We start from the raw sequence: 16,144 nt of genomic DNA, 5'->3' as shown, positions 1-16,144 counted from the left end.
AACCAATACCAAAGCAAAACAAAATGAAAGAAATGATGAAATTAGGTCAGAAATAAATGAAACTGAGAATATTAAAACAATAGAGAAAATCAACAAACTGGAAGTTGGTGCTTTGAGAATATCAATAAAATTGATAGTTCCTTAGCTAGGCTGACAAAAATAAATAAATTAAAAAAAAGAGAATGCAAATAAAATCAGAAATGGAAGAGGGGATTTAAACACTGTCCCCAGAGAAATCAAGAAGATAAGAAGATAATGAGAGGATACTATGAGTAGCTATATACTTATAAACTAGACAATGTAGAAGAAATGGAAAACTTCCTAAAAACAATGAACAACCAACACTGACACAAAAAGAAATAGATGACCTAAACAAACTTATCACAAGTAGAGATTGAATCAGTCATTAAAAACTCCCAAAAAACAAAAGTTCAGAACCAGATGTCTTCACATGTGAATTCTACCAAACATTCAAGAAAGAATTAACATCAATCCTGCTCAAATTCTTCAAAAAACTGAAGAGAAAGGAAAACAACTTAACTTGTTCTATAAGCCAATACCACCCTAAGACCAAAGCCAGACAAAGATACTAAAAGAAAAGAAAATTACAGCCCAATCTCTTTAACAAATATAGATGCAAAAATCCTCAACAAAATACCTACAAATCAAATCCAGCAGCACATTAAAAGAATTATACACCATGATCAAGTGAGATTTACAGTACATATGCAAGGCTGCTTCAACACAAGAAAATAAGTTAACCTAACAGACCATATTAATAAGTCAAAGTGGAAAAACCATGTGATTATCTCAACTGATGCAGAAAAGACATTTAATAAAATTCAACATCCTTTCTTGATGAAAACACTTCAATGGATAGGAATAGAAGGGAACTAACTCAGCAACTAACTCAGCATGATAAAGGGAATATAAGAAAAATCCACAGCTAACATTATCCTCAATGGAGAAAGACTAAAAGCTTTTCCTATAAGATCAGGAACAAGACAAGGATGTACATTGTCACCACTATTATTCAACACTGTGGTGAAAGTTTCATTCAGAGCAATTAGACAAGAAAAAGAAATAAAAGGCATCTAAACTGGAAAGGAAGAAGTAAAACTCTCATTATTTGCAGATAACATGATACAATATATGCTGAAAATCCTGAAAAACCTACAGCAAAGCTACAAGAACTAATAAAGGAGCACAGCAAAGTGGTAGGGTACATATTAACACCCCAAATCTGTAAAGATTCTAGACACTAGTAATGAGCAATCTGAGGAGGAAATAAAGAGAACAATTCCATTTACAATAGCTACCAAAAGAATCAAATATTTAGGAATAAATTTAACTAAGGATACAAAAGTCCTATATACAGAAAATTCCAAGAAATTGCTAAAAAGAAATCACAGAAGAACTAAATAAATGGACAGGACAGGCATACTGTGTCCATGAACTGAAAGACTAAATATAATTAAGATATCAATTCTACCCAAATTGATTTATAAATTCAAAGCACTACCAATTAAAATCCCAAAAACTTATTCTGCAGAAATAGAAAAACCAATAACCAAACTTACTTGGAAGGCCAGGATACCACAAATAGCTAAAATACCATGAGAATGAAAAACAAAGTGGGAGGTCTCACACTACCTGACTTTAAAACATATTATGAAGCTACAGTGGTCAAACACCATGGTACTGGCATAAAGATAGGTACACTGGCCAACAGAATAGAATTGAATGTTTGGAAACAGACCCTCTCATCTACGGACAACTGATCATTGATAAGGAAAGGGCAGCCTCTTCAATAAAGGGTGGGAAAGAGCAATCTCTTCAACAATTGATGTTTGGAAAATGGATATCCATAAGCAAAAGAATGAAAGAGGATTCATGTCTCACATCCTATATAAAAATTAACTCAAAATGGATCAAAGATCTAAACATTAGAGCTAAGACTATAAAACTGTTAGAAGAAAATGTAGGTAAATATCTGATAAATATTGTGATAGGTGGTTTCCTAGACTTTACACTCAAAACATGAGCAATGAAAAAAGAAATAGATAAATGAGATCTGTTCAAAATTAAAGACTTCTGTGCATCAGAGCACTTTGTCAACAAAGTAAAATGGCAGTCTAAGTTGTGGGAGATAATATTTGGAAACCACATATCAGATAAGGGTTTAATATCCAGAATTAAACCCTAATAGACACTTTACAGAAGAGGAAATACAAATGGCTAAAAGACAGATAAAAAGATGTTCAACTTCACTGGCTACTGGGAAAATGCAAATCAGAACCACAAATGAAATGTCATCTCACACCCACAAGAATGGTCATTATCAAATAAACAAAACAAAAACAAAACAAAACAAAAAGCAGAAAATGACAAGTGCTGGAGAGGCTGTGGAGAAAGAGGCACACTTATCTGCTCTTGGTGAGAATGTAAAATGGTGCAACCACTCTGAAAGGCAGTTTGGCATCGTTGGGAAGCTTAACATAGAATTGCCATATGATCCAGTAATCCTTTTACAAGGTATATTTTCAGAGGAATTGAAGGCAAGGACAAAAATGGAAATCTGCACATTGATGCTTACAGTAGTATTATTTGTGATGACCAAGAGATGGAAACAGGCTGAAGTCCATCAATGGATGAGTGGCTAAACAAGCTGTGATATATATATATATATATATATATATATATGTGATGGAATATTACACAGCTGTAAGAAACAACAAATTCATGAAACATGTAACAACATGGATGAACCCTGAGGACATTATGCCGAGTGAATTTAGCCAGAAACAAAAGGACAAATACTGTATGGTCTCACTAATGTGAACTAACATTAATATGTGAACTTTGACAGTTAAAGTTAAGAACACAGTTTATCAGGAGATAGAAAGAGGGTAGAGATAGCACATTTGATGCTGAAGGAATACAGAATGTACAACAGGACTATAAAAATTCAGAAATGGATACCACAATACTATCTGATGAGAGAAAAATAATATAAGTATACTGAATGAAGGTGAATGTGAGAATGGTTGAGGGAGAAGGGCTGGGGTCACGTTTGACACCAAAAGGAAAGATAGAGGATAAAGATTGAAATGGTATATCTTAGGAATGCACAGAGTGGACAATGATGGTAATTAAGCATACAAATATAAAAACATTTTGCATAAGGGATAACAAAGTTATGTCAACATTGCAAGATGCTGATATGTGATAGTATATAGGAAAATGTACCATCAATGCAAGGTAGGGTCTATAGTCAACAGCAACATTGTACTATGCTTCCACTATTGTAACAATGGCAGTCTAACAAAACTAAATGTCAACAGGTGGGGGATATGGGGGAAGGGTATGGATTCTTTGCAGAAGGAAAGGAAATGTCTTCATATGGATTATGGTGGCAAAGGCATGACTATTTACTTAGGTTGGATTGTATGATGTGCGAATAAAACTGTTCAAAAACGAACAGAGAAAAACAAGTGCTAGAGAAAATGAAGAGTAAAAGATGTACCTATCACTGCTGGTAGGGAAGCTGAGAAGTGTAGCCCCTCTGGAAGGTAGCACGGTGGTTGCACACGAAGCTAGGGGTGGGGATGCCATATGATTCTGTTGCTAGGTATATATCTGAAGAAACTGAGAGTGGGGACATGAATGGACATTTGCACCTGGTGTTTATGGTGGCAGTGTTCAGATTCAAAATGGAAGTGGCCTAAGGGTACAACTGAGGGTTGTAAGAGGGGACTATAGTGTATACATACAATGGATTATTGAGTGGCTACAAGAAGGAATGAAGTCATGAGGCATGCAACTAGATGAATGAACCTTAATGTCAGTAGGTTGAATGAAATAGTTGAAACAAAAAGATAAATATTACCATGCCTCACTCATATGGACTAACTATAATTTAGAAACTCAGAGAACCAAAATTGAGAGTATGGCTTATCAGGTTGGGGCTTATAATAAATGGCCCTAGATTGTAGGTTCTTAAAACTTCAACTTCTGTGTTAAGACCAAAGGAAGAGATATTTATTTGGTGCAAAATTATATTATGGGTGGCACATTATCTAATTTAACTTGTGTGGTCAGTTTATTTGAACACCATTAATTATGTGGAATCTTGAATAAGGCATAAGATCTTGTTGATTTGTATAGGTTAGTGTGGGCTCTTGCGGTTCTTGTGGCTCTGTCCAAAATGTTTCCTGTTTCAAAGGATTCCAGTAAAGCAATCAAGACCCACCTGGAATGGCTGGAGTCACAACTCTCTCTAACCAAAGGTTAATACCACAATTGAGTGTGTCACAGCTCTGTGGGGATAATCTAATCAAGTTTCCAAACTACAGTGCTGAACAGGGTTTAAAAGAAACAGTTGCCTCTACAAGATGGATCAGGATTAAAACATGGCTCTTCTATGGTATATAATCCTTTCAAACTGCACATATGCTGGAGGGCAGCTACTGTACCTTCAACAAGAAAACTATTAATTATTGAGAAATGACTACATTTGGAATCTGAAGGAATGAAGTCCAAAGGAATATCCTGCAGTGGTTAAAAAACATATCTGCAAACTATGACACTCTTCCTATAAATAAATGGAGTCTAATTTCCCTCACTTGATTATGGCCTGGTCTCACTGATTATTACAAACAGAATGTAGTGCAAGTGGTGCTGCATGACTTCCAAGGTTATACAGTCAGAAGATTACAGCAGAGCATCTTTCCTATCGTGATACTGTATACTGGAAACAAGACACCAAACAGTGAGGGAGCCAATGTGCACAACTTCATACAGGTGTTCTGACAGCAATCAGCTCAGGTCTAAGTTAGTGATCAGATTCTGAGTGAGGCAGCCTGTCAAATGACTCCAGTCCCAGCTACAATTAACAGCAATAAATGAGATTCCCTGAACAAGAACCATCTAACTTGGCCCAGTTAACCCCCAGATCCCTAGGAGTCAAGTGTGGGGTGGTTTGTTCGAAGCAACAGATAATCAGAAAAGAACCCAAAACAGGTTCTTAACCCTACCTGGATTACTTAAACATACTTAGTTTTACACACTCCAAACGGATATCAAATGACTTTGGTTACTACCCCCCAAATCTATATCCTTATAACTTAAGATTGGAAGAGCCCTCAAGGGTCATTTATTCTGACAGTTCAGGCAAAACATTTATTGCCAAATGGTTTTCTTGCTTAAAATGTGTTACTGGATGCCCTATGAAATCATTCTTAACCTCCAATTCATAAGATCTACCAAAGCCAGGAAGTTCCAGTTAATCAGATAAGTCCAGAAAACCTCCACTTCAAGAATGAGGTAAAGTTTTTATTAAGACTGCTTACATTAGTTTGAAATGCTAAGAGAAAAGAACTTATTTTCAAGGCAATCACTTACATTTGTACTGGAGGAGATACAAGGCATTAGAAAAAGATTGTCTTTAATAGTAGTACAAAATGACAGTTAAGGGATGAATTAGAAATCTGTTTTTTAGTATCATATTACAAAAGAAACAAATACTGTACCCTAGACTACAGTAAATGTCTAGTGATTTCATGTCTTTTTTTTTTTTTCTTTTCGCATGGGCAGGCACGGGGAATTGAACCCAGGTCTCCAGCATGGCAGGTGAGAACTCTCTGCCTACTCTGCTAGTGTGATCTGTTTTTTAGTATTGTATTACAAAAGAAACAAATACTGTACCCTAGACTACAGTAAATGTCTAGTGATTTCATGTCTTTTTTTTTTTTCTTTTCGCATGGGCAGGCACGGGGAATTGAACCCAGGTCTCCAGCATAGCAGGTGAGAACTGCCTACTCTGCCACTGTGGCCCGCCTGAATTCATTTCATTCTAACTTTGTATCCCAATGCAATTAATTAAATAAGTGGAGTTGTTGCAATTCACAAATACGCTAAACTATTATTCACTGGTTACTTTAATCACTGGCAAAAGGCAAAGCAATCTAGAAACTAAAAAACACACCTAATGTGACTTTACATTTTACTGGCAAATAGCAAATATTGTTCTAAGAATTAACAATATTTTAATGGCAGTAATACTATAAAAAATTAAATTAGGTTATCATTAACTATTGAATATAGAAGTACTATGAACTGTTCTCAGCAGAATAATCACAGATTTTATTCTTGCAGAAAAAAAGGATTCCAAAACATCTTTTAATTTAGTCATTTACTTAAAAGGGCAAAATAAAGTAACATTTGTTTGGGACACAGTTTTTAATGAAATTGCTTCTGTATGAATCAAGTTTTTTTAGAAAAGTTGATGGATTTGAATTACATCACTTACAACCTACCATGGAATCCACAAAGGTAACTGGCTGGCAATTTAATGCACAATCTCCATTTCATTAATACTATATATTAACCATTAACTTCCTAAGGTTCCAATCACATTTTCTGCATGTTTTTCATTGTTTTAAAGGATGTCCTTTAATTGTTCAGGACAGCAAAAAAACATAAAATGAATAACTGACAAACGGTAGCCTGAATCATAGTACAATGACTGTAACATCAAAAATGAGACTAAGAGTTAATTTAAACAATATGCAGCCTGTGGAAGAAAATGGTGACTAAAGGCATTTTAAATGAGTCAAGTGGAGTTAATACAGTTTTTATGTGGTATTTTAAATATAAATTTCTACTGAAGAGTTAATGTTTCAAAAAGTTTTCTTTCCAATCTGGGGCATGTCTGCATTGATAAATTATAAGGTTGTTCTTCTATTTTGCTCCATAATAGTCAATACATTCAATATTAGGGTTTGGGACTCAATGCACATTTTACAGCAGGGACACATCATTTCTCCAAAACAAAGAGAAATGGGTAAGGACAGAAACACAAGGAGCAGAAACATCCTTACATCAATGAAGACAAAAACACTAAGAAAACTAAGAAAAGTGGGGAACATCTTTAACGAAAGAGGGAATATATGAAAAATGCACAGTTAACTTCATATTCAATGGTAAAAGGCTGGAAGCTTTCCCACTAAGATCAGGAACAAGACAAGGCTGCCCACTGTTACTCAACATTTTTCAGAAAGTTCTAGCCAGAATGATTAGGAAAGAAAAGAATAAAAGGCATCTAAAATTGGAAGGGAAGAAGTAAAACATACCCTATTTGCAGATGACATGATCCTATATATAAAAAACCCTGAAAAACCTATAACACACTAATAAAGCTAATGAAAATAGCAATGTACAAGATGAACATGCAGTTTCTATATAGCAGTAATTACATAACTAAGGAGAAAATTAAGAAAAAATTCCACTCACAGTAGCAAATAAAAGAATCAAGCATGGAGAAATAAACTTAACTAAGGATGTAAAGGACCTGTACAAAAATAACTATAAAACATTGCTAAAAGAAATCACAGAAGACCTAAAAAGGTGGAAAGACATTCCATGTTCATGAATAGAAAGGCTAAATGTTCAGATGTGAATTCTAACTAAATTGATCTACAAATTCAATGTAATACCAATGAAAATCCTACCAACCTACTTTGCAGAATGGAAAAGTTAGTTATCAAATTTAGTTGGAAGGGGAAGGTGACTCAAATAGCTAGAAGCATCCTAAAAAAGAAGGAAGTAGGAAGACTTACACTTCCCGACTTTAAAGCTTATTATTAAGCCACAGTGGACAATGCAGCATGGTAACAGCACAAAAACAGATATACTGATTGTTCTAGTTTGCTAGCTGCTGGAATGCAAAACACCAGAGATGGATTGGCTTTTAATAAAACGGGATTTATTTCATTAGCTCTTCAGAGGAAAGGCAGCTAACTTTCACCTGAGGTTCTTTCTTAGGTGGGAAGGCTCAGAGTAATCTCTGCTGACCTTCTCTCCAGGCCTCTGGGTTCCAACAACTTTCCCTGGGTGATTTCTTTCTGCATCTCCAAAGGCCTGGTTGAGCTGACAGTGCTGAGATGAGGGATGCCAAGATGCTTGGGCTGTACTACCTTGCGCTCTCTCATTTAAGCACCAGCCAATTAAGTCAAACATCATTCATTGCAGCAGGCAGCCTCTTAGCCAATTGCAAATGTAATCAGGACAGATGAGTTTCACGTACCAATGGCTCATGCCCACAGCAACAGAATTAGGTGCCTTCACCTGGCCAAGCTGACAACTGAATCTAACTACCACACTGATCAATGGAATAGATGTGAGAATTCAGAAATGGATCCTCAAATCTATGGCCAATTTTTTTTGTTTTGACAGGGCCTCCAAATCCACTGAACTGGGACAGAATGCTCTCTAAAGAATTGAGTCTAGGAAAACTGGTATCTATATCCAAAAGAATGAAAGAGGACCCCAATTTCACACCCTATACAAAAATAAACACAAAGTGAACAAAATATCTAAATATAATAGCCTGTACTATAAAAGTCCTGGAAGAAAATATAGGGAAACATTTTCAGACCTAGTGGTAAAAGGTGGCTTCTATGACCATTCACCCAAAGCACAAGCAGTAAAGGAAAAAACAGATAAATCAGAACCCCTACAGACTGAACACTTCTGTGCTTCAAAGGACTTTGTCAAAAGTGGTAAAAAGGTAAAAAGGCAATGGACTCAATGAGAGAGAATATTTGGTAACTATATATCTGACAAGAATCTGATATCCAGTATATAAAAGAAATCCTACCCTACAACACAACAATAAAAGGACAAACAATCCAATTATAAGATGGGCAAAAGATATGAATAAATATTTCTCCATAAAAGAAATATAAATGGCTACATGAAAAGATGTTCATCTTTATTAGCTATTAGGGAAATGGCAATCAAAACACTTTGAGATATCATCTCACACCTATAAGAATGCCTAGTACTAAACAAACAAGGTGTTGGAGAGGATGTGAAGAAATAAGAACACTTATTCACTGCTGGTGAGTGTATAAAATTGTACAGCTACTGTGGAGGACAGTTTGATGGTTCATCAGAAAACTAAACATTGGGTTTCCCTATGAGCCAGCAATTCTGTTACTTGATATTTACGCAGCAGATCTGAAAGCAGCGACATGAACAGACATTTGCACACCAATGTTCATAGTGGCGTTATTCACAACTGCCAAAAGATGGAAACAATCCAAGAGCCCATCAACAGATGAGTAGATAAACAAAATGTGGTAAATACATATGATGGAATATTACACAGTAGTAAGAATGAATGAAGTCATGAAGCATATCACAACATGGATGAACCTTGAGGATGAAAGGCTGAGTGAATTAAGCCAGACATAAAAGGACAGGTATTATTACTTCACTAATATAAACTACTAGAACATGTAACCTCAGAGTCTTAAAATGTAGAATACAGGGTACCTAAAGATAGAGAGACGCTAGAGAAGGGGAGAAGTTACCTAACATGTACAGAATTGTTGAAATTAAACGTTTGGGAATGGATAGAGTGATGGTAACTCATATTTGGGATTATAGGCGATAGTGACATTGCAGGTAAATGACTGAAAGTGATTGTTTAAAGTCATGTACGAATATAAGTTCTTGTATGAACTAACACAAATGAAAAAAAAGAATAACAGAAAGATATAGGGGAAAAACATAGCTATTCCAAACTACAGATTATAGTTAACAGTGATATTTTAATATTCTTTCTACAGTAACAAATTACCTTCACCAATACTATGGGTCAACAATGTGTGAGGTAAGGGGTGCAGGAGGATTTGGGTTTTATTTTTTATTCTTATTTCTATTATGGAGTGATGAAAATGTTCTAAATTGATTATGGGGATGTATACACAACTATATGATACTGTGAACCAGCAATTACATAGTTTGGATGGTTTTTGTGGTGTATGAGTATATCTCAATAAAACTGGAAAAAAAATACAGAGAAAAAACTTGAAAAAAAAGTTTAGAAACACTGGTGAAGACTCAATTGTAAAAGCAGATGTTAAAAAAGGTTATCAATTTTAAAAGCTAGTTACAAAGTCTACAAATAAAAAAACAAAGAGGCAACATATAAAATTTAAAAGACTAAATTACATTTAAAAATTGTACATGGAGAAAAATGTAGCTAACAATAATTTTTAAAAATACACCATTTTATGAAAAGTGTTAGAGTATGAACAGGACAAAAGAAGAGAATTATTTGATGTAGATCCAGACATCAAGGGGAAATGGTAAGGGGTATATTGCCTGAGGAAAGTCAAGTCAACAGAAACAACAGGAGAGCAGGAAGTAGTTGCTTGGGAAACATTTTCAGAGAACACAGGGATCCTACAGTAATCTCTTTTAACAAAGCTTTGAAGAGGAGGAGACTGCTGCTAGAATGGGAGTCAGATAAATGTTAGGAGAGCATGTTTAATAACAAAAATTCTGGGCTTTACAAAATAATTAATGAATTTGGACTAAAAGGGATACGAGTAAAGCTGGGGCTGAAGCTATGCGGATTAGGAGATGTCTAACATTTACAACATTGTGCAACCAACACCTCTCATCTTACTCCAGAACATTTTCACCAACGCAAAAGGAAACTCCATACCATTAAGAAATCACTTCTATCACCTGACCCACAGACCCTAGCAACCAGTAACCTGCCTTCTCTCTCAATGGATTTGCCTATTGCGGATATTTCATACAAACGAAATCATTCACCTTGTGGCCTTTTGCATGCGGGTCCTTTTACTTAGTATAAATGTATTGAGGAACCGCCATACTGTTTTTCACAATGATATGCAATTTTACATTCCTACCAGCAATATATGAGGTTCCAAATATCACCACAACATCATCAATACCTATTTTCCTTTTAAAATGATACCTACCGCAATTGGTATGATATGGTATCTTGTTGTTTTGATTTGCAGTTCAGTAATAACTAGTGACATTGGGCATCTGGCCATGTGCTTGTTGGCTGTATATATATCTTCTTTAGAGAAGTGCCTTTTCAGAGATACTTTTCCCTTTATAAAATTGGGTTGTCTTTTTATTGTTGAATTTTAAGATTTCTTTATATATTATTCTGGACACAAATCACGTATCAGATAGATGATTTGCAAATATTTTCTCCAAGTATGTGGATTCTCTATACACTTACTTGATAGTATTCTGTCATGGACAAAACTTTTTTTGATAAAGTTCAGTTTATTGTTCCTTTTTTTGCTTTTTGCTTGTTCACTTTCCATCATATTTAAGAATCCTTTGCCAAAGCCAAAGTCATAAATATTTAACCCTAAATTCCATCTAACAGTTCGAGTTTAACAACATATATTTAAGAACATGCATTTTTTGTGTATTTTTGAATATGGTATGTGATAATGTCCCAACTTCATTCTACTGCATGTAGCTACACAGTTCCTTTTCTTTTTTTCTCTTTTATGAAAACATGGAATGCTTCATGAATTTGCGTGTCATCCTTGCACAGAGGCCAAGCTAACCTTCTCTGCATGGCTCCAATTTTTATATATGTGCTGCCGAAGCGAGCACTATACAGTTTACTTTTTTGCATGGGCAAGCACCGGGAAATGAACTCAGGTCGCCGGCATTGCCAGCGAGAACTCTGCCTGCTGAGCCACCATGGCCCAACCTACACAGTTATTTTTGAATGCTGTGTTTCCAGTTTCTTTTGTCTCAAAGTATTTTCTAAATTCCCTTGTGATTTCTTTTTTTGCCCAATTGGTTGTTCAAAGATGTGCACTTAATTTTCCTCATATTTGTGAATTTTACATTTCCTTCTTATTCATTTCTAATTTTATTCAATTGTGTTCAGAGAAGACAATGTGATTTTACTCTTTTTGAATCTATTGAGACTTATTTTGTGATGTAACATATGATATATCTCAGCGAATGTTACATGTGCCACAGGAAAGAAATAAGGTTTCTATTTTTGGATGGGGGTGTTCAGTATGTGTTAAGATAGTTTGCATATATATTGTTTAAGCCATCTACTTTCTTACCAATCTGATTAGTGGGGTACTGAAGCAAGGGTATAGAGTCTACAATTACTATTATAGACCTGTCTATTTTTTCCTTCAATTCTGTCAATTTTATTTTACATACTTTGAGCCTTTTGTTATGTGCATACATATTTATATTTGCTACATCTTCATGATGGGTTGAAACTTTTATCAATATACAATGTCATCTTTGTCTACCATAACAACTTTTGACTTAAATTCTATTTAATCTGATACCAAGGATAGCCACACCAGCTCTTTATTGCTTACTATTTACATGGAATATCCTTTTCCATTCTTTCACTTTTAAATTATTTCTGCCTATGGGTCTAAAGTGAGTCTCCTGTAGAGAGCATATGATTGATTTGTTTGCCTTTAAAGATCCACTCTACCAACCTCAGCTTTTAATTGGAGAGCTTAATCCATTTTACATTTAATATAATAACTTATGAGGAAGGTCTTTTTTTATATATATACTAAACATTTTTTCCTCTTAATTCTTACATTACTGTCTTCTTATACGTTTAACTGAATTTTTGTGTATAACATTGATTTCCTTCTTATTACCTTTTCTGTATATTGTATAGTTATTTTCTAAGTGATCATCCTGGAGATTAAAATTAGCATATTAGTTTGTAACTCACTAGTTCAGATTAATACCAACTTGTTTTCAATAGTATATAAAACTTTTTCCTACATAGGTTCATTCTCCCCTATAAGAAATTCTATCTTTATGCTTTATGTGCCTATCAGCATAGATTCACAATTATTGTTTTACTTTTTTTTCACATGGGCAGTCACTGGGACTTGAACCCAGGTCTCCGGCATGGCAGGCGAGAACTCTGCCACTGAGCCACCGTTACTCTGCCCTGTTTTATGTACTATTATTTTAGACCATATAGAAAATATAGAGGAATTACAAACTAAAAATATATTAAAACTGGCTTTTTAAAAACTTTTAAAATTGCATAATATAACATATATACAAAGCAAAGAAAGAAAAAAAGCAATAATTTTCAGAGCACTCTTCAACAATAGTTATAGCACAGATCCCAGAGCCTGTCACGGGCTATCATACCATCCTCTCAGATTTTTCCTTCTAGTTGCTCCAGAATATTGCAGGCTAGAAGGAATAAATCTTTTTATCATTACAATTGACATTTTTTTCTTTTTTGGGAAAAATAACAAACATACAAAAAAGCAATAAATTTCAAAGCACAATAATTAGTTATAGAACAGACTTCAGAGTTTGGTATGGGTTATAATTCCACAATTTTAGGTTTTTACTTCTAGCTGCTCTAAAATACTGGAGACTAAAAGAAATATCAATTTAGTGATTCAGCAATCATATTCATCTGTTAAACCCTACCTTTTCTGTACAACTCCACCATCACCTTTGATCTTTCTATCCCACTCTTTAGAGGTATTTGCACTATGGCCATTCTAACATTTTCATGTTGGAAGGGGCTGTCAATAATATGGTAAAACTGGCTTTTACATTTACTTATGTAATTACCTTTACCAGAGCTCTTTATTTTTTCATTGTATTTGAAACATTGTTTAGTGTCTTTGCATTTCAACCTGAATGTCCCCTTTAGCATTTCGTTCACAGGAGGTCTACTAGCTACAAACTCTGTTTTTGTTAATACGGGACAGAAGATTTGTAAGATGAAGATTTCACAGTTGAACTCTTTTTTAATTCTTTCAGCACTTTAATGTAATTCTACTGCCTTCTGACCTCCATGGTTTCAAAGGATATGTCAGCTATTAACTGACAATCCCTTGCACATCATCAGTTACTTATCTCTTGCTGCTTTCAAGATTTTCTGTCTTTATCCAGTTTGGCTATAATGTGCCTTTGTGTAAATCTCTTTGAGTTCAATATATTTTAGATTCTTTGAACTTTTTGCATGTTTAGATTCAAGAGTCATCAAATTTGGTAAGTTTTCAACAATTATTTCATTATATATTTTTGCATCCTTTTTTCTCTCTCCTCTCTTTTTAGGACTCTCAGATATATATGGCTTTGCTCATTTTTCTTAATTCTTTTTCTTTTTATTCCTAAGAATGAATCATTTCAATTAACCAATCTTAAAACTCCATTATTCTTTATTTTGCCAGCTAAAATTTGCAGGTGATTCCCTCTAATTTATTTTTCATTTCAGTTATGGTACTTTTCAGCTCCAGAATTTTTGTTTGGTTATTTTTAATAATTTATATCTCTTTATTGACATTCTTTATGTGGTAGGGTATTATTCTATTAATTTCCTTTCATTCTTTTTTCTTTACAATCTGGAGCATATTACATTTACTTTAAATTTCCCTCTAGTAAGTTCAATGTCTGGAATTCTTCAGGAACACTTTCTGTTACATTTTTCCTTTGCATAGGCCATACTTTCTTGTTTCTTTGTATGTCTCCCAGTGTTTTCTTAAAAATTGGACATTTTCAATACAATATGGGAATTCTAGAAATCAGATTCTAAAGCCTCCCCAGGATTTGTTGCTGCTGATTGTTGTTGATTGTTTAGTAGATTTTAAACTATTTTTGTAAGGACTGAATTATTTGTCATGTATGGACACTGAAGACTCTGTTCCACTGAGTAGTCAGCTAATGATCTGAAAGATATTTTCTCAAATACCTAGAGGCAAACAAAAAACCAATCTCCCAATCCTTGCAGTTGAACTCTGAGTTTATTAGGATATACTTCCCACACTCAACACTTTACACGTCTGCCTTTGAGTTTACTCCCCACTTGTAAAGATTCTGAAGTTAGTCAGAGGTGAGAGGCTAGGCTCTTCTCAGGTTTTTGTAAGTATGTGCCCCAGCATATATGCAGCCTTCTAGATTTCCAGGGATATGTGGAAGATTTTCAAAGTTCTTATTCTTCAAAGCATTTCAGCTCCCACCTTTTAGTCCATTCCATTGCTTTTTGGTACGTTTATTGTTTGCCCTAGCTTCAGGGGCTGGTTTATTTGCCTTTAATATTTCAAGGATCATCAGAAGCATAGGTTCCTCTCTACCCTGAGAGAGCTCCAAGTCTGCCGAACTAGGGTAAGACCTGGGTGTTACTTCTTCAGGAACCCGCCAGACAAGTCAAAACAAAACACTCAAGTTCTTCAAGAAAAATGTTCACTCTGCTCATTCCGAGACCAGGAACCCACACTAAGAACATGGTCTGCTTTCTTCAAGCCTGCTACTGAGCTGGGAAACTGGGGAATGGAGTAGGGTTCAGTTAATACACCACAAAGTTCTTCTACCAGGCTTAGGTCACTTTTTTTTAATTTGGTTAAGCATTTACTTGGTTGCTGCAAATTTATGACTATTATTCATGGTTCCAATAATGATGATTCTGATATATTTTGCCAGTTCTTTTGATGTTTCTGTGGACGGATGGGCCCTTACCTGATCTGGGGCCTTTACTTGGAGTTCCCTAATCTACCACTTTCTCTGACATCTTCTGAGCTACACTTTACAGTTAAAAGATCACCTCCTTGGTATAAAATTTGGATATTTGAGAGGAACAATTAGTCACTAAAACTATTTCCCTGACTTCAATAAAGAAATTTCATAAACTAATACTGAGAGTAAACAGGTATTGTTGCTTATTCATACCAACTAAACCACAGATGTTAAACACACCTATACAGATGCCACTGAATGTGTACTTTTATGTGAAGGATGGGAATCTGTGGTTAGGATAAAAATCAGCACTATAATATAGGAGGGCATTCCACATGCAAGGCACATACAACTGGTGTTTGGAAACTTTAATACATCAAAGAAAATGACATGTTTGACCAAAAGAGCCAAACTACAGACTGATGATCAAGACTGATCTTAATGCACTGACATATTGGGAGGCTTGGAAAGTCTACCAACTTGTTTACTTGCAACTGCTTTCTGGGCAACAAAAACTGATTTTTGCTTTAATTTGAATTGAATTCCGTATGTATCACTCATGTACAAAAAAAAAAAATTTGGTCAAAAATTAACACAGAAATCACAAATCCAATCTAACGCTTTGATTTTTCTATTTATATTCAAATTCTGTACATTCACATAAAGAGAAACACTCAGAAATCAGCAAATTACCTTGAATGCAGTTCTGTGCTACCATTATTATATTTACTTCCACGTTCCCAGACACCAAAGTCAGGCACACGGTAAACCCTTTCTACACAAAATACAAGGTTTTGAATGAAAGACACCT

At 34.8% G+C, this 16,144-nt stretch overlaps 1 protein-coding gene and 1 non-coding gene across 12 annotated transcripts in view; both read right to left on the bottom strand.

Moving 5' to 3' along the window:
* The window catches only part of PHKB (phosphorylase kinase regulatory subunit beta), a 294,059-nt gene that overhangs the window by 165,129 nt on the left and 112,786 nt on the right, over nt 1–16,144 (bottom strand). For all 11 annotated transcript variants that reach the window (XM_077132330.1, XM_077132329.1, XM_077132328.1 and 8 more), the window contains one exon: nt 16,027–16,142. In XM_077132330.1, the coding sequence (XP_076988445.1) occupies nt 16,027–16,142 (116 nt within the window). The remainder of the gene's footprint in view (nt 1–16,026; nt 16,143–16,144) is intronic.
* Nucleotides 11,357–11,463, bottom strand: LOC143660436 (U6 spliceosomal RNA). The gene has a single exon (XR_013164040.1). It is a non-coding gene; the product is annotated as a U6 spliceosomal RNA (small nuclear RNA).

This window comes from Tamandua tetradactyla, chromosome 16 (genome assembly GCF_023851605.1).
Source record: "Tamandua tetradactyla isolate mTamTet1 chromosome 16, mTamTet1.pri, whole genome shotgun sequence".
In the NCBI taxonomy this organism is placed as follows: Eukaryota; Metazoa; Chordata; class Mammalia; order Pilosa; family Myrmecophagidae; genus Tamandua; species Tamandua tetradactyla.
This window is presented reverse-complemented; position numbering and strand designations above follow the sequence as displayed.